Source organism: Petaurus breviceps, unplaced genomic scaffold (genome assembly GCF_028583685.1).
Source record: "Petaurus breviceps papuanus isolate PSGF00001 unplaced genomic scaffold, PetGlider_PUasm1.0 91133, whole genome shotgun sequence".
In the NCBI taxonomy this organism is placed as follows: Eukaryota; Metazoa; Chordata; class Mammalia; order Diprotodontia; family Petauridae; genus Petaurus; species Petaurus breviceps.
In genome coordinates this window covers 53,907,976-53,930,954 of record NW_027187419.1, presented here as the reverse complement: position 1 = coordinate 53,930,954, position 22,979 = coordinate 53,907,976, and the positions used below count along the sequence as shown (strand labels likewise).

The 22,979-nt window shown below is 39.8% G+C and overlaps 2 protein-coding genes across 4 annotated transcripts in view; both read left to right on the top strand.

The window, feature by feature from the left end:
- LATS2 (large tumor suppressor kinase 2) overlaps window positions 1–9,948 on the top strand; it is an 84,687-nt gene extending 74,739 nt beyond the window's left edge. For all 3 annotated transcript variants that reach the window (XM_069080308.1, XM_069080310.1, XM_069080309.1), the window contains exons 5-8: window positions 219–801; window positions 2,006–2,188; window positions 3,804–3,910; window positions 7,550–9,948. In XM_069080308.1, the coding sequence (XP_068936409.1) occupies window positions 219–801; window positions 2,006–2,188; window positions 3,804–3,910; window positions 7,550–8,044 (1,368 nt within the window). In that variant the 3' untranslated portion in view covers window positions 8,045–9,948. The remainder of the gene's footprint in view (window positions 1–218; window positions 802–2,005; window positions 2,189–3,803; window positions 3,911–7,549) is intronic.
- XPO4 (exportin 4) overlaps window positions 966–22,979 on the top strand; it is a 212,280-nt gene continuing 190,266 nt past the window's right edge. The window contains exon 1 of the mRNA XM_069080301.1: window positions 966–975. The gene's annotated coding sequence lies outside the window, so the exon portion shown is untranslated. The remainder of the gene's footprint in view (window positions 976–22,979) is intronic.

Below are 22,979 nucleotides of genomic sequence, written 5' to 3'. Positions count from 1 at the left end.
AGGTTACACAGCCAGGTGTTTCTGGGTGGGTGCTAAGTATCTGAGCCCGGGATTCGATCTGCAGGTCATCCCGACACCTGGCCGCCCCCGGGACTTACTTTTCTGTATCACTTTATGGATCAAAGACCTGACTTCTGGTGTATTCTCAGTTTGTCACTATACTTCATGTACTGTTTCTTATGTCCTTTAATATGACTCTCGTTTCTCCCCTACCAAAGGCTGGTCTCTGTGAAGCTGAACAGGAACAGATGAGGAAGATCCTCTACCAGAAGGAGTCTAACTACAACAGGCTGAAGAGGGCCAAAATGGACAAATCTATGTTTGTGAAAATCAAAACCCTGGGGATCGGTGCTTTTGGAGAAGTTTGCCTTGCTTTCAAAGTAGATACTCATGCTCTGTATGCCATGAAAACTCTGAGGAAGAAGGATGTTCTAAATCGTAACCAGGTGGCCCATGTCAAAGCAGAAAGGGATATATTGGCAGAGGCAGACAATGAGTGGGTGGTTAAACTCTACTACTCCTTCCAAGACAAAGACAACCTGTATTTTGTGATGGACTACATCCCTGGTGGGGATATGATGAGCCTGCTCATAAGGATGGAGGTCTTTCCTGAGCACCTGGCCAGGTTTTACATTGCAGAGTTGACTTTGGCCATAGAGAGTGTCCATAAGATGGGCTTTATTCACAGAGACATCAAGCCAGATAACATTTTGATAGATCATGATGGTCACATCAAACTGACTGATTTTGGACTCTGCACTGGATTCAGATGGACTCACAATTCCAAATACTACCAGAAAGGTATTGTGTTTACTTGTATTGTGGGTTGTTTTCTAGGTCAGGGGTACTTAATCTGGGGTTTGTGAGCTCATGGGTTTTTAAAAAATATTTTATAACTGTATTGTGATCTGATGTATTTTGTTGAAAACATTCCAAGGAGTCTGTAGGTTTTATCAGTACTAAGGGTACATGGGGGTTGGGGGGAGGGGGGAATAGGAACAGTCTATGACCAAAAAATAAAGGTTTAATAACCCCTATTTAAACCATCATTGTTAATTTTGAATCTTGGCAGTTTTGGAATCCCAACACACTTTTTGTTATATATTTATATCCTTACTCCCTGAAAGTGCTGTCTACCATGTAATGTTATTTTGCTATTTTTCAGTTAAAGTGAATTATTTCTCGTTTTTTAAAAGAATTTTATGATGTCCTATATCCTTATTAAAGACACCTTAAGGATATATTGCAGAGGCTAAGCTAGAAACTACTGGTCTATCCTGTCTTTAAAGAGTTCTAAGAACAAAAGTTCTGCAAGTATGATGAAAGTACTTTGAAAACAATTCACTGAAATCTCTTTTTCTGCTATAATTTTTGTCTCCTCTTTGGCTGTTGTATTTTTTTTTTTTGCATGTCCCAAGATCATGTTATCCTTTAAATGAGCAAATTGGGAAATCCTACCCTAGCATCTCATTATAGCATAGAGGTGGTCCTGGGCCCTCAAAGGACGTGCCAGAGTAGTGCAAGTTCAGGCAGGCCCTAACAAATTTGATGAGTCTTCAGATATAAGCCTGATGATGGATTGAGCATCTGTCATTGAAGAACAAGACTAGCCAATGTCACCAGAAAGTATCATTACCTTCTGATAGGATTATCAGAAGATTGCCCGTAGGTGATAAGTTTTTGGCCATAACAACTTATGATGATATCTACTAGATCTCCCAGATCTCGTGAAGTAAAAGCATTGAAGATAATAGGTAGTTAAATCAATGCAACCAGTGGTTTACTATGATTCTCCATCTGCTTTTCTGCTATATCTCTGTCTAGCTAATCATGTTGTTCCTATATCAGTTTGATTAACTTTAGACCTTAAGTTTACTACCGTATCCTTAGTGAACTTCTATGAGGATTATTTCTTGCATTTATCAAGGCTGTTTTAAACCCTTTTCCTGTTTTATATCAAGTTGTTTAAAAAAAAACTTTTTTCTTTCTTTGTCCTGGGCAAAAGGGAGTCACATCAGACAAGATAGCATGGAACCTAGTGACCTCTGGGGTGACGTGTCAAACTGTCGATGTGGAGACAGGCTAAAGACCCTAGAGCAAAGAGCTAAAAAGCAGCATCAGAGATGTTTGGCACATTCACTTGTTGGCACTCCGAATTACATTGCCCCTGAAGTTCTCCTTCGTAAAGGTATAAACTTCAAAATTTCCTTTGTCTCGAATGTTCAGAAATTTCACTGGGTTGGTGGGTGGACCTGGCACTAAATGTTGATTGTTCTTTGAAACCCCTTCAATGCTGAATGGTTTCCGTGCTTCCAGTGGAACATTTCCCACAGAAAAGATACTGTCCACCAGCATCTGTCTTAATGAAGCCATGACCTAATTAATAGGAAAGTAGCTCATAGTTGAGTTGTCTTGGTTGTCTCTTTACAGCTTCTACTTTATAATGAATGAAGCATTGAGTGGGGGTGTCAGCCAATGGCATGAAAGGAATAAATTCCCAAAACCTTTTTGTTTTTGTTTTTATTTTGACAACAAAGTCAGAAGACAGATTTGGTGCAGTGATAGACCTTCCCTCCTGTATCTGCATTAGTGATAATTTTTCTCAGTTGAGGCTGAGAGAGCCTTTTGTAATTTGCCAAATCACTAGGCAAAGTGATTTGCCTGGAGTTGATTACATAGCTTAGAAGTTTCTGAAGCAGAATCCAAATTTGGGTCTTCCTGACTTCAAGTGCAGTGCTCTTTCCATTATACCAAGCTGCATATCTGATGATTGCCTGAGAGCTAGACCCACAGAATAAACAGGTTCAGCTTCTGAGACACCTAACCACATTGAGTAGCCATCATGGGCAAGACCAGTACCATGATCACCATTTACTGTGTGATTTAAATAGGTGATGTCAAGTTCAGACAGAAATGGGGGCCAAAAAGGATTTTTGTGGGTTGAATATTGACTTTAAAAATCATATATTAACATCTGTGTTCTGTTGTATTTTTATTTAAAAATAAATTAAATATTTCTCAGTGACATTTTAGTCTGCTTGTAGTACTTGGGGAGAATTGTAGCCTTGTGTTTTAAGTCACATATTCTCAAATTCTAAAATTTACTCTTATCTTTCTTGCCCAAACTACCAAACTGAACCCTACCAGTTTTGTAACTCCAAATAATTTTGCTATCAGTCACTGTTCATTATGCCACAGGACACAAAGCATTACTCTGGTACTATCCCATGATTTCAAAGATCCTTTTATAGAAGCTTTGGCATGAGGTCATTTTAATGTCTTGGCACTCTGCTCACAGTAATAGTAGTTTGCTTCTGATTCAATCGAATTTTTAAAAATCAGTATTTATTAAGTACCCTTCCTCCCTTTCTTCTTCCTTCTTTTTATCTCTCCCTTCGTGTGTACTACTTACTGTCTTGCCCCATAATATTGTAAATTCCTTGAGGAATTGTCTGTTCCTTCTTTTTCTATCCCTAACACACTTAGCACAGAACCTGGCACATTATAAATGTTTATTGACTGACTGCCAGGTGTATAATTTTTCTTCAAAAAGATTGTAAGCTTCTTGGAGCCAGGGAGCATATCTTCTACTTTTGTATCCCTGCCATAATGGCTTGGGTCTTTGCATATGCTGGGTTATTCAGTCAACAGCCTGTACAAACCAGATAAAAAAGACTTGACCAGCCATTTTGGCCCTCAGAGTCTCTGGGAGTGCCTGATTGAGTGTCACAAAATTTGTGAATGATAAGATCGGTACCTGTAATTGTTAACTGAGAGTGACTTTTATTCATCCCACCTTTTAGGGTATACTCAGCTCTGTGACTGGTGGAGCGTTGGCGTGATCCTTTTTGAAATGCTAGTGGGGCAACCTCCTTTCTTGGCTCCAACTCCCACAGAAACCCAGCTGAAGGTTAGTAAGAAAGGAATGTTCTTCTGGTTTATGAGGATGTATAGATCATTTGATCAAGTACTTGGTAAACAGGAAAATTTGACCTCTTCTCTCTGCACACACAGACATACCCCTTATGGTTTAGTGGAAGAAATGTGAGTTTTGTGGTATGGCATTCTCCTCTGCCCCTTGAGAGTAGGAAATGTGAATCCAGTAGGGATGGGCCTATGGTTTTTTGGGTTTTTTTTGGGGGGGGAGGTGTGTTTTTCCATGTGATTTCTTCTTTCTTAATTTTCATTTTAAACTATCAGTATTCCATCTATCATCTTGGAAACAGTGTAATTCCAGAGGGCTGATGGTGCTATGATGCTGTGCTGCCCACTTCCCGACAGAGACGTGATAGTTTCAAGATGCAGAATGAGACACACGTTTTGACGTGGACACTGTGGGAATTAGATTTATTTGACTGTTCATATTGGTTACAAGGGGTTTGGGTGGGGGGGGGGTGGAGAGAAAATAATGGTTAATTGGAAAAAATAAATGGAAAAAAAAGAAAATGTGAGAAGTAAAAAGAAGAAAAGGAACTACTACCTACAAAGTTACTATCCTCCAGGAAATGGATTTTTGCTGGAAAAAATCATATGCCCAAAGTTTTTGACACTAATGAATATAGTAGAAGGAATCTCAGAAGCCATCTAATCAGGTCCCTTCGTTTTATAGATAAGAAGAAAATTGAGACACAGGGAGGTTTAAGAGGCTGGCCCAGTGTCACTTAGGTAGTAAGTGTCAGAGTCTTGAGTTCAGACTGGAGTCCTGAGACTTCAGAGCCAAGTATTAGCATTGAACATGCTGCCTTCTTATGGTATTGCCATTTCTAAAGCAGCAGTAGGGCACTCTGGGTTGGTCAGATGAGCTGTCTGTATTACTTATAATTGCTTTAAAAGAATTTTAAAATGTAGAGCAAGACATACATTTAGGACTTAGCTAATGTGGGAATTTGTTTTGCTGGATTATGTAGATACATATACTGACACTTGTAAAGTATAAAAAAATGTGATGTTGCATAAATCACATATCAAAAGATATGTGATTTCATCCATGTGAGGATCCCTTCCCTTTTTGTTGAAAGTTTCTCAAAAACCTTCCTATTGCTCTGGCTGACAAAAAGCATTCACGTAGTGACCATATTATCCAAACTTCTCCGGAATGACTGCCGTTTACCCAACAAACACACAATCTATCACTAGACCTGTATCAGGGGGCCCAGCCAGAGCTGACTGTCTGCTTACAGCCCCATTAAGAACCCAGAGTCACTTCAGTGCCACCGGGGCAGGGGTTCCATTTAGTGCCATGATGAAACTGCTTGAGTTCTATTCTTGTCTTCTGGTGTCTAAAATAGTATGTATTCCTGTAGAAGCTGTTATATAGAATTATTTAAGTCTAGCATCAGTCTGTGGTTCTCAGGTTGAAGTGATTAGCTGTTTCTAGATGAGGGCTCTTTCCTACTTGAATTGCTGAACTTACTGAGAAATGTTCCTGTATAGTAATAGGCACCTGAACATTCTCTGCTGTAACACGGAAGACCCATGGCCACTTAACCTTAGCAAGTGAAAGGGATTGGTCACATTCAAAATTTAGCACCAAGATTTTCTTTTTTTTTTTTTTATGAGCAGTCGGGGTTAAGTAACTTGCTCAAGGTTACACAGCCACCAAGATTTTCTTAAAGGATTTTCTCCCCAACTCCATGACACTGTTGTTAACAGCTCGCAGTTCACAAAGAGGCTTTAGAAAAGTTGCGTTACAGCACCACACCCAGAAATAACTGGCCATGTAACCTTGAGCAAGTTACTTAACCCCAATTGCTTAGGGGCGGCCAGGTGGCTCAGCGAGTAAGAGCACCGGCTCCAGTGTCGGGATGACCTGGGGATCAAATCTGGGCTCAGATACTCAGCACCACACCCAGAAATAACTGGCCGTGTAACCTTGAGCAAGTTACTTAACCCTGATTGCTTTAAAAAAAAAAAGTTGCGTTTGTTGCTTAATTTAACAAAAAAACCCCAACATATTATAGTGGAAAGAGCACCAGACATTAGTCAGGGAGCTGGTGTTTGGGTTCCAGCTCTTACATTACTGGATATGAGATTGATATTGGGCAAGGCCCAGTAACCTCTCTGGGTCTTCATTTCCCCATTTGTTAAATGCAGAGTAGAACTTATTTGGCCATTTAGGTCCTTTCAGTTTAAAAGTTATGACTCCCAAAAACAAAGATCAGGAGTTGAATAGGTTTGGGAAAGTATATGTGTATAGATGTATGCATATATGTATGTGTGTGTGTGTCTCTATGGCTATAGAGAAACATATATAAACTTTAAGTACATTAAAAGGTGATTTCTTATGTGATGTAGCCTTCTGGGGGGAATTTGGAGGGCGGGAGAACAAAGTAAAAAAGTGCACAACAGAGAACAAGAGAAAACTCACAAGGAAGCAAAGAAAAGATGGACAATTATCAATACAAATATTATTTATCATATAGGCTTTCTTGAAATGAAAATCTGTTGTTACATATTTTGAATGCTTTCATGTTCTGTGATGTATATGAGATACTTTTTTTTCCTTTCTAACTTTGTATTTAAGTTTATCATGTTTTCTTTTCTCTATTCTGTATTTGTGTTCTGTCATTTGAATCTAAAATAAAATTAAAAAAAAAGTTATGACTCCTATAAAAGTCACCTTTATCTTCATTAAGAAATGAAGTGGCTACTCTCCATTTGCCACCCACACCTCCCTAAAAGACCCCAGCAGACTAATGTTTTATTAACTTAATCTGCTACATTTATATAAAATAAGCCTAATTTTATTATTCATGGTTTTTACTACCTGCCCTACTCCTTTTCTCTCTCTCTCTCTCTCTCTCTCTCTCACACACACACACACACACACACACACACACACACACACACACACACGCACATAGATTTAAGTTTAATGATCCAAAACTCTTCCTATAAAGCTGTCAGTAACAAAACCCATAACCTGGCAGAGCAGTGTTCCTCAGTGTCCTTACTACCCTCTTTTTCTGCTCCCCTATAGCATCTCAGAGAACTTAGTTTCCTATGTCTACCTTTTCTCTCTGGAGCAAGAAGAATTTCCATAGCCCCAAATGGTATCTAATCCTGACAGACATTTGACAAATTCCTGCAAGGGGACTGAGAATTTGGATGAAAATCTGTCACTTCAATCAATGCTAATGTTCTCTCTTTTTTAAAGGATTGCATGTTTTTGCAAAGTAATTTTTTTCCTTTTGAGAAAAATCATATCCCTTAAACACCACCCTTAATTTCCTGCCCATTGGTGGTTCTTCATCATTCAGCATCTGTGTCTTTGGTAGCCTCCTTACAAAATTGCCTTGTGGTTTTGTAGAAAATGAATTCAACTACCTTGAGTGCTGAAATTTTCTGGGGGAGTAAGTAGACTCTGAAGTCCTATTAAAGAACTAAGATTTTTGCTTTTGAAAGTTTTGACCATATCAACTCACTACTGCTCAAAAAATAAAATAAAAATAACAACATGAATTGGCCTTGGATCTGTATGGGATCTGGATGAGATCTGGATGAGAAATTGGAAGGAAAATTCACCCTTTGGTTTTGTCTTCTCTTTCAGGTCATAAACTGGGAAAGTACACTTCACATTCCAACACAAGTCAAGTTGAGCCCTGAGGCCAGTGACCTCATTACCAAGCTTTGCTGTGCTGCTGAGAACCGGCTAGGCAGAAATGGTGCTGATGAGATCAAGGCCCATCCATTCTTCAGCTCCATGGACTTCTCTGGTGACATCCGAAGGCAGCTGGCGCCATATGTGCCAAAGATCAGTCATCCAATGGACACCTCAAATTTTGATCCTGTAGATGAAGAAGGCCCTTGGAATGATGTCAGTGGGGACAGCACTAAGGCCTGGGACACTCTAACTTCTTCCAACAGTAAACACACGGAACATGCCTTTTATGAGTTTACTTTCAGAAGGTTCTTTGATGACAATGGCTATCCATTTAGATGCCCAAAGCCTTCAGGAATTGAAGCCACACAGTCTCAGAATTCAGACATAGAAAACAAAGAGATGGCGGATTCAACTGGAGACTGTCAACCTGTGTATGTGTAAATGATTACATAGCATGCCCCAGACATAGTGATATAAGGAGGGCCTTGAAGCTGATTCCATAACAGGCATGCTTGGAAGTTGAGGTCAATTTTGTTGTAAATAAGTACTTCAGTTACTACACTTGAAATTCTGGTCTTCACAGAAAAAAAAATACTTTGCAAGTCAAGCAGTTCTTCATTTCTAGACTCTGGTTTGTGTGAGATCAACACCGCTCACACAGATAGGCATTTAAAGACAATTCACAGCATTAAACAATATTTTTTAAAATTTAGTACAGTTTAGAAAGAGCACTTATATTTTGTTTATATCAATTTTTTTCGTACTAAATTATAGGGATTAACTTTGACAAATCATGCTGCTGCTGTTATTCCTTTTTCTACATTGGTATTTTAGCCATAGCACTTATTTCACATTTAGGAAAATGCATTAAAAACTGAAGAACACGGTGGGAAAATCTCTGTGCAATAATGTAAAAAAGGAAAAAAGATAAAGCACTCTGGGCTGATGTTACTAAATCTGGTTTTAGTCATACCATGTTTTTTTGATGGGTTTTCATTTTGTTTGGGGGGTTTTTTGTTTTTAACCCCTTCCTCTCCTCCCCCTCTTCCATAGCAGATTGTGACATCACCTTAAAAAGCGGCTTTTGTTTCCTTTTGCATATTAGTGTGTAATAGAAAGTGTGAGCAAGGTGGCAAGTTGGGTGTGATGTCGGTGTCTGGTGTGTGAAGAATGTGGCATGAGCAGGTTTTTCTGTTCAATAAGTTACCATATCTTGCCATTCACAGGCAGGTCCTGTGAATCTGTTCTTAACAAGTATCTTTAAGTGAGGTATTCTAGACAGTGTGTTGTTAATGTATTGTGTGGATGATTTCCTTGTTATGATTGTATACCTTATTAATTTCTTATTTTTTAAATTTCAGATGTCTAACTGAGAAGTGATTTTGTGTCTGTGATTGGATCATTTTTTGTGGAGGGTAAATTTAAATACCTCCTATCCTTCTAAACTGAAATTAATTAATTAGCAATACCTCTTAAAGGTTAATTATGAAAAAAATTGATCCTTATTGTCTGTATCCTGTTCCATTCATGGAATGATTTGTATGTGTTATTCAATAATTATGACCTTGTTAATTAATATTTTCTGTTAAAATTACACACACTGAAAAGCTTTAAAAGTGTGTTCTCCTTTTGTCTCAGACAGTCGAAGTGTTGCCCTGATGGAGCACAGTCCTCTGTTTCTAACAGATGCTACTGGTCTGCTTTAAAGTGTCAAATCTTAACTGAGTTTAAAGTGTGCATTTAAAAAATTTTTGTAAAAGTGAGGCTTATTCAAAGTGATATTGGAATACTAAAATAATTAAGCCATAAATATTTGCATATAAGTATAGGTCTGTATATAACTGAATAGATAAACACATAAAATATTCCTTAATTCAAATTAGTATTACAATCCTATTTAAAGCAATTTATATTTGAGTAAAATGTTCAATTTTTTTTTTTTTTTTGCTTTTTGAAATTCTGGCGCCTTGTATTTTTCATTATATTATTCCATATATTATTCCTTAATTTTTAGCATATTCTATCCATTGTTATCCAAGCAACAACATTTATAAATTTATCGTCTAAACTAAAAAAAAAAAATTATTCTCGTGTACGTGTTTACATTTGTATGAATGGCATGTTCTGAGGTCTGCTGTGCTTGTATTGTGACAGTCCACGTAAGATTCAGTATTACTGCTTTTTTTATAGTGATGCCATTTTTTTTGTTATTTACAGCTATCTGACATACTTTCATGTGGTAGGTTCTTTCTCAGGAACTCAATTTAACTGTTATTTATTGATATACCATTGCCTTTGAAAGCTTCTACTGGCACAATTTATTATTAAAACTTTGGATTCCCAAATCAGCAGTTGGTGTGGTGTTTCCCTGGAATGTCTGAGTTTCTGCTTACAGAGTCTCCGTGTCTTGGTCTGGTTGCAGCAGGAGGGGAAAGTCCCGAGCAGCTGTCCCTGGCTGATTCTGTAATGGGGGAGGGGGGCGACAGAAGAGAGAGAATGAACACAACTCCTCTGGCCTTTGTTTTTGAAATGGATGTTGTTATTTTGGCCTTCAGGAAAAGGAAATAGCTTTTTAAATGTTGGAGAAAAAGCTAAGAATTTTATTGAGGCCTTGACATTTCAATATAACTTTAAATTCTGTATAACACTGTGAGGTGTGATTGTCTGTAAAGCCTCTCCTGATTTTAAATTCCCAGGATATCTTGAAAGTTGTTGGTCAGGGCTGGGGTTTTTTTTTTCTTTTATTCCCTTCAGCTGCTCTTCTTGCCCAGCCAAAATGTGAATTGTTTAATTAGGCTAATGGCCAAAGAGCAGATTCCTGAGAACAGACATGGGCAGTGTTTTTTGACAGACCCTAAAATGGATGAAGGCTGCACCCAGACCGTCACGAGGTCACAGCCAATTCTGTCTTCAGCTTGTTTGTGGTCATTGCTGGGTGCGATTTGGGGTCCGCTGCTGGGACAGATATCTTACTGCATTCCTTCTAATTTGCTCCTGCCCCAGTTCAGCTGGCAAATGAAATCCTGTCTTTGAATATAATCCATGAAATGAAAATCATCAGTATTCCACGTTTGAGCCCTCTGTAATTAAAACGGTGTCTCAGTTTTGGTTTTGAAATAGGAAGGACTTCTCGGTCATCTGGTCGACCCCCTCCTGCCTCTAGGCAAAACTGTACCCAAATAAACCAAGTCGCTGTGGAATCTCGATGAGCTCAGTAAGAAGCCAGCACGTGTTTGTTCCTGCAGGAACAATAGAATTTGTTTAGTGCCTGTTTGCAGTCCTCCCTGGTGTTGGGCCCTGCAACCATCCTGTTTTTCTCCCAGATTGAAGTACTGTCTCCTTTGGAAATTAGGGAGTTTCCCATGTCTAAAACTGGCAGCCTTGTTTGGGAGTTAAGATGAGCTTGTTCACGTTGAGAAAAAGCTGCTAAATTCTTACTGCCCGTGTTCCCTGAGGATGTTCACACAGTAATTGGAAGCTTCTAAGATTCTGAATTCTGGAATTACTGTCCCACTCCTGCTGCCTTGCTGCTCTTGAACTTGACCTTTCGCTACATCCTGCCTGACCTGGCCCAGTTCTCTCAGTCTGGCTTCTCTTCCTTCCCTTCAGGGTCTTGACCCCAGTCACTGATTTCAACAAGGTGCTTCCTCCATACTCTATCCCTTTCCTCCCCTGTCCTGTTCGGCCAGTTCCAAACCCTGGGTAATGCCCACCATCCACTTTCTCCATTCTTATTCCCAGCACATTTTAGCACTGATTTGACTACCTACCTACCTCAATCCCCAGCAGCTGTTCCAGACTTCTCAATCCTCTAACTTCATACTCTTTCTTAGGAGATGACTTTTCCCCCTATAATCTAGCATGATCTTCTGATCTCCCCTGTGCACAACCAGAGCTCTCTATGAAGGCCCTCTACCTTGCTAAGGCTAACTCTCACCCTTTGTTCTTGTTCCTGTCCCCACCTCAGAACCTGGCTCCACCCATCATCACCTCTCTCATCTTCCACATCTTTCCTCTCTACTGATTCCTCATCTACAAACAGGCTCAAGCATCCTTTACTCTTTTAAAAAAAACATAATAAAAACCAAAACCTTCCCCTTAGCTCTACTAATTCATATGAATCCACTTTGGGTAACAGAGGGGATTAAGTGAGAGAATGTATGTAAAAAACACTTTTGCAAAAAAACTTACATTTTATGTAAATGTTCAAGAGCCATTCCCAATTTTCCTCAGTTTGAATTTTTTTTTAAATCCAGTATTTACTTCTCTGTGAACATGGTGGTTTCCCCCTCCCTTTGAATGTAAGTTCCTTGAGGATAGCACCTGCCTCACTTTTGTATTTATGTCCTTTTCACATAGTGCTTAACAAAGACTTGCTGATTTTACTATTTGATTGATCTGACTACTCAAGCTTTTCAGTCTTCTCTCTGCCCTTCACTCCCAGACTTCTAGAGTTATCTATACTAGCTGCCTCTACTTCCTCACCACTCCCAACTCAAAACCCTGCAATCTAACTTCTGTCTCCATTATTCTATTTAAATTTACTCTCCTAGGTAACCAAGGACTTCCATGTACTCATCTCAGTCCTTAGCATCTTTGAATTTTCTGCAGTATTTATGCTATTCACCACCACCCCCATCCCCTACACATGTTCTTGCTTTGGATACTGACTTCATCTAATCCCCATTCCCCTTTTTCCTCTCCTCCCCCCATCTGATTGTTCTTTTTCTACCCTTTTTGATATCCACTGGTTCTTCCCACCCCTAAGAACTGTCATTTTAGTCTAATGAACAAGTATCTTAAGTGTCTGCTATGTGTCAGGCATGGTGATAGGGATACAAAGATAGAAATAAAACATTCCCTACCCTCAAGGGCCCTCCATTCTAGCAGAGGAGAAAATATAAGAACATAGAAAGAACTTTAGGAGGGAAACACTAGCAATTGGGAAAGAAGGAACCAGGGAAGACCTCTTCAGTAAATAAAGAGGAAAAAGTTGTTGTTTAGTCATTTCAGCCATGTCTGATTCTTCATGACCCTATTTGGGATTTTCTTGGTAAAGATACTAGAGTGGTTTGTTATTTCCTTCTCCAGCTCATTTTACAGATGAGGAAACTGAGGCAAACAGGGTTAAGTAGCCAGCGTCACACAGCTAGTGTGTCTGAGGCCAGATTTGAGCTAAGGAAGCTGTCTTCCAAAATCTAGGCCTGGCACTCTATCCACTGTGCCACCTAAGAATGGATATCTATTATTTTTCATCTTTGTAACCCTAGCAGCTAATACATAGTAACCTTAATAACTGTTAATTGAATGGAACTGGACCCTCATCTCATAATGAGAGAAAAAACAAGCAACCTGATTGCCAGAGTGAACCAACTGAATTTAAATCTGAAGTACCAGCAATTCTGAAACTAACTACTAAAAAGCAGTCTTTAAATTGCATTCAAGAAAAATCTTGATAGAACAATTTCTCATCTGACATTGGCTCTGTCACCTTGGACACATTGCTTAACTTGTTGGTGCCCAGGGCAATTCTAAGATCCATGAAGTCTGTAGAACAGAATGGTCTTATGTAGTACATAACATAACAGTTGTTAACCTGCATTATTAAAAATGGCATTTATATAGCAGTACATGCCAGGCACTGTGCTAAGCTTTTTATAAATATCTCATGTGATCCTCACAACAACCCTACAAGGTAGATATTGTTCTTAGCCACCATTTTACAGATGAAGAAACTAAGGCAAAGAGATCCCATGACTTGCCCAAGGTCACATAGCTGGTATCTGAGGCAGAATCTGAACTCAGATCTTCCTGACTCTAGGCTCAGTGCCCTATACATGGTCCCACCTAAAGGGAGTTTTACAATGATAAAATCATAGGTCCCAAACCACCTCCTCCCCCCAAATCAATTGTGAATAAAGGCCTAGATGTCACATCTGTAGATAACATACAAAGCTAAAAGTGATATCTGAAACAATGGATAACAGAATCAGGATCCAAAGAGATATTGAGTATTACATTAGGCCAAATCTAATAAGATGAAATTGAATAAGAATAAATGGCCTTAAAAAATTAGATTTCTAATTCACCGGGGGCGGAGCCAAGATGGCGGAATAGAAGCACGACCTTCCTGTGGCTCTGGCTTCCACCCTCCCCAATCCATGTAAAAAGGGGACTCTAAACAAACTTTGGAGTTGCAGAACCCACAAAATGACACAGAGAAGCTAACCTCCCGCTGAGGACAGCCGGGCAGGCCGGCAGGAATCGGCCAGCGCAGCGCTCTGGGAGCCGAGACCAGCCCCACGCCTAGGCTTTAGCCCCAGGGCGGGCCTGACCAGCCGCCAGCCAGAGGGACTCCAGATCAGCAGCAGCTGTGGCCGTTTCCAGATTTATCAATACATAGATGCGAAGGACAAGGTGAGAGGCCAGTGCAGTCTGGACTTTTGGGACCCAGGAAGTGGGAGTGCGTGGCTTTTACCCCCGGAGCGAGAAACCACTGAGACGCCAGCACAGCCTGCCAGCGCCACGTGGCGGCTTCAGCTCCTGGCCTGCAGAGTGTAGGGGGACCAAGCACCAGTCGAGGGGTCATCGCTCTTGCTTTAACCTGCTTGGATCTGGATTGCTGTCTAGGGTGGAGGTCCTGGGGTGTGTGTCCAGCTTGCCAGAGCGTGTGGAGACCTCAGAGAGGGCACCCATCTAATACCTCCGGCAGCTGAAAAAACCCCAGCATTTGGGATGAAAACTCCCCTGTCTGGTGGCAGAGTCCTACTGTGGCAAAAAGCCCAAAAGTCAAATCATTGAGTGGCAAAATGAGCAGGCAAAGGAAACAAAGCAGACAGAAGATTCCAACATTACACTCCTATTTTGGGGATAAGAAGGAGCAAGGCATGGAACAGGAGGAAAACAGTGAAATCAGAACTCCTGCACCAAAAGCTTCAAAGGAAAATACAAGCTGGTTACAGGCCATAGAGGACCTTAAGAAGCAGATAAGAGAAGTGGAGGAAAAATTGGGAAGAAAAATGAGAACAATGCAAGAAAATTATGAAATGAGAGTCAACAGCCTGACTGAAGAAAATAATACCTTAAAAAACAGACTGACTCAAATGGCAAAGGAGGCTCAAAAAGGCAATGAGGAGAAGAATGCCTTAAAAAGTCGAATTTGTCAGATGGAAAAAGAATCTCAAAAGCTCACTAAGGAGAATCATTGCTTCAGAATTAGATTGGAGCAAATGGAAGCTAATGACTTTATGAGAAATCAAGATGCGGTCAAACAGATCCAAACAAATAAAAGAATAGAAGGCAATGTGAAATATCTCATGGGAAAAACCACTGACCTAGAAAATAGATCCAGGAGAGATAATTTAAAAATTATTGGACTGCCTGAGAGCCATGACCAAAGTAAGAGCCTGGAAAGCATCCTCCAGGAAGTCCTCAAAGAAAACTGCCCTGATATTTTAGAATGAGAGGGCAAAATAGAGGTTGAAAGAATCCACCGATCACCTCCTGAAAAAGATCCCAAAAAGAAAACTCCTAAGAATATTATAGCCAGGTTCCAGAATTCCCAGATTAAGGAGAGAATATTACAAGCAGCCAGGAAGAAACAATTTGAATATTGTGGAAACACAATCAGGATAACCCAGGATCTGGCAGCCTCTACACTGAGGGATCGAAGGGCCTGGAATGTGATATTCCGGAGGTCAAGGGAGCTGGGATTAAAACCAAGAGTCATCTACCCAGCAAAACTGAGTATCATGTTTCAGGGGAAAATATGGTCATTCATTGGAATAGAGGACTTTCAAGCATTCTTGCTGAAAAAACCAGAGTTGAATAGAAAATTTGACATTCAGATACAAGAAGCAAGAGAAGCATGAGAAGGTAAACAGGGAAAAGAAATCATAAGGAACTTATTGAACTATTTTTTTTGTTTGAAGCAATCAGGGTTGAGTGGCTTGTTCGGGGTTGCATGGCCAGTTGTTGTTTCTGGGTGTGGTGCTGGGTCTCTGGGCCCGGATTTGATCCAGGTCGTCCTGGCACTGGAGCCGGTGCTCTTGCTCGCTGAGCTACCTGGCCAAAGTTGAACTATTAACATTCCTACATGGAAAAACAATAATTGTAACCTATGAAACTTTTCTCAGTAGTTGAAGGGATTAGAAATATATATATGTCTTTATATGAGGGTATGTGGGCATATGAATACATATGTGAATGTGTATATATATATATGTTTACAGGTATACATAGATAGAGGGCACGGGACCAATTTAACAGGAAGGGATAATACTTAAAAAGTGAAATTAAGAGATGAGAGGAATATAATGGGAGGAGATGGAGAGAGACAGAGTGGGGCAAACTATCTCATAAAAGAGGCAAGGGAAAATGGTTACAATGGAGGGGAAGAATAGGAAGGCAAAAGGGAATAGGTCAACCTTATTCCTATTGAATCTGGCTTGAGAAGGGAGGGAAATACACACTAAATAGGGGATCTCACCCTCCAGGAGAATAGGAGGGAAAGGGGATGTGAGGGGGGATGATGGAAGGGAGGGCAGGCTGGGGGGGAAGGGAAGTTGGAAGCACCCACTTTTGAAAAGGGACAGGATCAAAGTAGAGAATAGAACAAGTGGGAGGTGGGATAGGAGGGAGGGAAAAATAGTCAGTCTTTTACAATACATCTACTATGTTATTGTTTTGCATTAGCCACACATGTACAGCCTATACTGAACTGCTTGTCCCCCAGTGGGGGTGGGTAGCAGGGGGGGGGAAGGGAATGAATCTGGAACTGAAAGTTTTAAAATCAAATATTCAAATATAAAAAAAAAAATTAGATTTCTCACGTACGAGATGAGAAAACCCTAGTAATGGTCAGCAGTATGATAAGGCAGCCAAGGAAGTTAATATGATTTAGAGTTCCATGAATTAAATAAATCTAGGAATAACGGATGTCAAAAGGAAGTGAATTGTTGGAGGGAGAAATTTCCTAATAACTAAAGCTATCCCAGAGTGGAATAGGCTACTTCTGAAGGTAGCAAGCTCCCTGCCTGGCATTAGAGATCTTCAAGCAAAGGCTCGATGACCAATTGGATATGTTGCAAAAGGGATTCTTTTTTAATTTTTTTAAATTTATTTTTAGTTTTCAACATTCATTTCCACAAGATTTTGAGTTACAGAATTTCTTCCCATTTCTCCCCTACCCCTCTCAAGATGGCAAGAATGCTGCCTTCCCCCAATCTGCCCTTTCTTCTATCCCCCTTTACTTTCTTGTAGGGCAAAATGGATTTCTATACCCCATTGTCTGTATATCTTATTTCCTGGTTTCATGCAAAAAAAAACCTAATTTTTTTTTAGCATTTGTTTTTAAAACTTTGGGTTCCAGATTCTTCCCTTCTCCCCTCCTCACTCACCCTCAGTGAGAAGATAAGCAATCCAATATAGGTTATACATGTGTAGTTATGCAAAACATTTCCATAATATTCATATTGTGGAAGACTATATTTCCCTCTGTCCTATCCTGCTCCCCACTTATTCTGTTTTCTCCTATGATACTGTCCCTTTTCAAAAGTGTTTGCTTCTAACTACCCTCTCCCCCAATCTGTCCTCCCTTCTATCATCTCCCCTCTTATTCCCTTCCCCCTTACTTTTCTGAAGGATAAGACACCCAATTGAGTGTGTATTTTATTCCCTCCTTAAGCCAAATCCAATGAGAGTAAGGTTGACCCATTCCCTTTCACCTTCCTGCTTGTCCCCTCCATTGTAATAGTCTTCTCCTGCCTCCTTTATTTAAGATAATCCACTCCATTCTAGATCTCCCCCTCTCAATATATTCTTCTCTCACCTCTTAATTTTATTTTTTTTATATCATTCAATATGGAGAACAGAATCTATTCTTTTTTTTTTTCTGAAGGGGGAAGGCTAGGGGTTAAGTGACTTACCCAAGGTCACACAGCTAGTTAAGTGCCAAGTGGCTGAGGTGGGATTTAAACCCAGGTCCTGTAGACTCCAGGGCTGGTGCGTCACCTAGCTGCCCCCAGGGATTCTTTTTAAGGTATAAGTTAGACTACCATAGCCTCTGAGGTCCCTTTCATCTGTTTCTATTGCCTGCCCCAAATAGCATGAACACATCTACCTGTGCCTCCCACTTAGAATACCTTTTTTTTTTTCCTTTTATAGGGCAATTGGGGTTAAGTAACTTGCCCAAGGTTACACGGCTAGTTTTTTGTGTGTGTGAGTGTAAAGTGTCTGAGGCTGGAACTGAACTCTGGTCTTCCTGATTCCGGGCCGGCGCTTTACTCACGGCGCCACCTAGCCGCCCCATAGAATACCATTTTTACCTTGTGTCTGCCTACCCAAATTTTCTCCATCCTCAAGGACCAACTCAAGCCCCACCCCTTCCACCTTCCCTTCTCTGACCTCCTTGGCTCATTCCTCTTTTTCTTTCTCTAAGGTCCTATCATATTAATGAATGGCCCTCATTTGGTACTGTTTTGGAATAATGTCTGTGATAAAGACTTTTGTTTGGTCCTTTTTCATTGTGTCTGATTCTTTGTAACCCCTTTTGAGCTTTTCTTGCCAAAGATACTGGAGTAGTTTGCCATTTCCTTCTCCAATGATAGAAGCTAGACTAGTGTAACCTTGGCTCACATCTGTGAAGTAAATTTATGCAACAGGACCCGGATTTGGAGCAATTCTGCACCTTTGAAATGGTTTGTGTTTGTGCCCCAGTTAGAATTCTCTAAGGATGGGCTGGGGTTTTAACTTCCCTTTCTCTTAAGCAACTCCACACCCCACACCCTCCTGTTGCAAACAAAGAACACCAGGAAACTTAAAGACAAAATCAGTTATGGGTGTTTATAAAATTAATATAAAAATCTGTCCAATGTAGTCTCCTGACCAAAAAAAAAATTAATTAAATGGAAGTAAAGCAGAGATGGGGTTAGACCTGCCCTTTCCTCCTTTCTGGGTTTCTCTCTGCATTCCTGCTACAGGAATGAACACATGACAACTCCACCCCTTCCCATACAGAATTCCACATCTCTCTGCTTGTTCATGTAGAGGTAACCTCTCAGATGACCTCTGAAAAAGGGGCCTGTAGCTGTCCTGGTCACTGGCTTTCAAGGTTGTCCTTATGCCATCAAACAATTGCCACCTCTCCACTCCTCTCCTTTTTCCCTCTCTTCCCACATCGCCTCCCCATCTGGGGTTTTATCGGGTTTACTTTCCTTTCTGTGAAGAACAAAAAATCTGAGAGGATTTTGTAGCCAGCCCAACCCTTGCCCCAGGTGGTTACATTAGGCTTTTTTTCTTAAAACCTGTTGAAATCATCTTCCACATTTAATCCGGGGGAATAATGCCTGAACCATTTCTTGATGACCTAAGCACAAGAGCCATCACTGGAGGAATCAAGAATTATTCTCTTCCTTCAGATTTCTGAGCTTCAGACTAGCACAGCCAACACAGAGGGAGGGAATCTGTGTCTAACTAAATCACCGCTGTATTCTTGCTAAATATCTCTCCTGCTATGGCTAAGTGAATCTCTTTTTAACTTTTACATGATATAAGTGTCTCATTTAGTTCCAAATGGAATCTGAAGCCCCAGAACAGCCTGAAACAGGCCTAATCTATAACAGGTGCTCAATGATGCATCCTTATGTTGCTTAATTTTTCACATGCTTGCTTTGTCTTTCCACCTAAATGTATTTTTGGAGGGCTGAACCGAACCATACGCCACACAGCACCTACAACTACCCTGACAGGCACTTCTTTTGTAAGAGATGAGATGCTGCAGTGTACTGGGGAGAACAACAGAATTAAAATCAGAATCCTGCTCCGACACTTACTATCTGGGACAGTGGGCAAGGTATTCTTAGTTTCTTCATCCATAAACTCAGGATAATACTGGGACTAACTATCTTCCAGGGTGGTTGCAAGAAAAACACTTTGTAGACCTTTAAGTAATAAATAAATGAGTGATCAAATTAATAATGATGAGGAGCCCTTCACCCTCCGGAGCCAACATGGGTCTCGTTCGGACAAAAACCATGAAGAAAGCGGCTCGTGTCATCATCAAAAAGTACTACACCCGCCTGGGCAGTGACACCAACAAGCTCGTGTTTGAGGTGATCACCATCATCCCCAGCAAGAAGCTCCCCATCAAGACTGAGGGATATGTTACCATCTGATGAAGCAGATCCTGAGAGGCCCTGTGAGAAGTATCTCCATCAAATTGCAGGAAGAAGAAAGAGAAAGGAAGGATTCTATGTCCCTGAGGTCTCTGCTTTGGATCAGGAAATCACTGAAGTGGACCCTGATCACCCAAGAAATTTTGAAACTCCTGGACTTTGGCAGTTTGTCCAACCTGCAAATTACCCAGCCCACAGTTGGGATGAACTTCAAAACACAAGAGGAGCTGTTTAATATTTACTTTGGCCTTCTTTCCAATAAACTTGGGAACTCCGCCGCCCCCCCCAAATAATAATAATAATAATAATGAGAAACAAAGGCAATAATTCATGTCTGAATTTCTTCCATGATTGGATACCAAGGGAACCAAGATGGCGTTCAAAACTCAGTCTCGTCTGGACACCATTAGATTCATTCAGAAGCTCCAGAAAGAAATGTATATCCTAGGGATTCTAGAGATGAATTTTATGGTAGAATGAATCAGAATCAGAGGATTTTAGAGCTGCAAGGAATATTCTATCTAGTTCAGTTCTATTTTTTTCTATTAAGTTGCTCCAGGTTTCTCTTTTTTCCTCCTTCTCTAAGATACATGGGGATTACACATAAAGCTGAAGCAGTTTACCTCCTTTGCATAGGTGGGGGACAATAGGTGTGAAACATTATTTATACTAATAACCTTGATGTATTGGTTTGCTTTGCTAAACTCTTTTTTATTCTTTGTTATAAGGAGTGCCTTGGTGGGAAGAAAAGGAGGAATATATATGTGTGTGTGTGTGTATAAATATATATATGTATAATATGTAATGTGTATAAATATATAAATATCTTAATATTTAATATATAATATGAGTATATGAATATATATGAAATATATAATGTGTATAAAAATATATAAATATTTTTAATTAGTTTTGCTTAGAACTAATCTCTCCCTTAATCTTTGCTGCTGCTATACATACATACATACATATGAAATGAAGGTGACAATCCAACATAACCATTTAAAAAAAATAAAGGACTTAAGCTCTTAAGAAGATAACCAAGGCCCTAGGGTCAGACCTTCTACTCCAGCCAGGAGTGAGGCAAAAAACTGCTCAGGTTCATATGAATCTGAAATTTCAAGGAAAGTTTAATCTGTGAAATGGGGACATTTTTTCCCCTCTAGATTCTCAGCTTGGTCTTCTCATCTCAGCACCTGTGTTTCAAAACAAACACCAGCTGCTTCAGAGGCAGGAGGGGATAAACAGCAAACAGCATGCAAAATAAACATTGGTAGATATTCAGTGTACTTATTCAAACATATTTTTGTTTTGACCCCACCCAACTGCACAGTAAAAATAAACAGTAAACTTTGGAGTCAGGGACAGGACAGGCCCCTGCTGAGGAAGAAATAACAAAAACACCATCCATTCCAGTTGTAGCTAAAGAGGGAAAGAGGGAGAGGAATGACAGTGTCCCAGTGAACTGAAAATCAGACACACACCTTCTCAGCTAGCTGGGAGCAGAGAAATCAGTGGTTCCCAAACAGCTTTGTGGGAGTGTCTATATCCTATGTATGTGTGTGGGTGTTTGTATGGATATATACATACATATACACATAAAATTGAGAGAGAGTGACTCACTGAAGCTTACTTTGCAGCTTTCACTTCTGATTTGATCTTCATTTCATCCTTTTGGCACATTTTATTCCAGCTTATTCACATATCCATCCTTTCATGTCCACTCCTACTTTCTCCTAGAACAGCAGACCACAGAAGAGCCCCACTTTCACCCACTGATAGAAAGAGCGGGGCACGTTAAACACAGATCACATTGCCACCCTCATTTCCTTGGCACAACGTCTGGCATAGAGAAGGTGCTTAATAAATGTTCGTTGGTTGATTGAGGTGACAAATAGTCCTCACTTCCCATTTTCTCTGTCATTGTAATTTGTATCATTATGCCTGCCTGAATCCCCAGGTGAGCAACATTTATACTGTGTTTGTTTTTCAAATTTTGTTCCCTTTTTACCCTCCCCTACAGTTAATTCATTGTCAAATACATATTCTTTCTCTACAAAATTTTCTTGGCTTACTTCTTTTCTATTCCCATTGATAGCATTGGAGTCTAGAGCCCGGTCACATTGCTACCAGGGGCTGAATCTAGTACAAAAAGTTTTACCCAGGGCAGAGCTCTTTATTCCCATTTTATCCACTTGGAATCCCTGCTCCTACCATCTTTTTCACTAATACTTGTCCTTCATCTCCTTCAAAAGTAATTTCAAATATCATTGCCGTTCATTTCAACTAGCATTTATTAAGCACTTCTGAAAAAGCTTACTCCCTTCTGTAATGGAAGAACACATACATACAAAAATAAATGTAAGTTTCAGAAAACTGGAGAAAAGTTTGGGGAAAGCACTAACAATTGAGGGGATCGGGAAAGGTCTTGTGTAGCAAGTTGCACTGCTAGAAGCATGTTAAGGCCTCCTTTTCTTTTAGGAAAATTTTCCTTTAGGAAATATTAATAAAGACTATGATGTCAGCATTTTGAGCATTAGTCTCTCCTGGAATGAAAAATTTTATCAGCCTCCCTTGACTGGAAGGCTTAATCACTGCCAAGGAATAGGTGCCCTAGCTTGAAGTCCTTGGTTTGATTTTTATCCAAGTCTTAATGAGTTATTACAGAAGAAAATCAAGTTCAGTGAGGAAATTTGATTTCCTGTTTCTGGTGGCCAAACTTGGAGTCAAAATGTCTTTTTTTAATTGAATTTAGAGAAGTATCTCTAGAGTTGAACTTTAATCAATCTGAAAGAACTCTTAAAAGCAAGTGGTAAAACAGGGAATGTCCTTTTGTTAACAAAAGGACTAAATCAATAAAAGTGACTCTTTTGTTACCCTGGAGGTGATCTTAGTTTGTCAGGAACATAAATTGTGTCCACAGGGATACCTCTGAACACTGATAATATTTTTGTTCCACTTAAGCAAAATTTTTTAAAATAATTAAATTTTGTTAATTAATAAATTTAATTAATTATTAATCAAAATTTTCAAAAAATTTAAAGCCACTATTATCTTGGTGAGTTAATTTTGCTTTTTTTTCTTTACCCTTGAGCTCTATAAAATGTAAGAAGACACTTATTGTGTCAGAGTTCCAGCACAGAAGAGGAAACACTGACACATTGATTGCCTGTCTAAATAGCAATGACTGCAGGTAATTAATA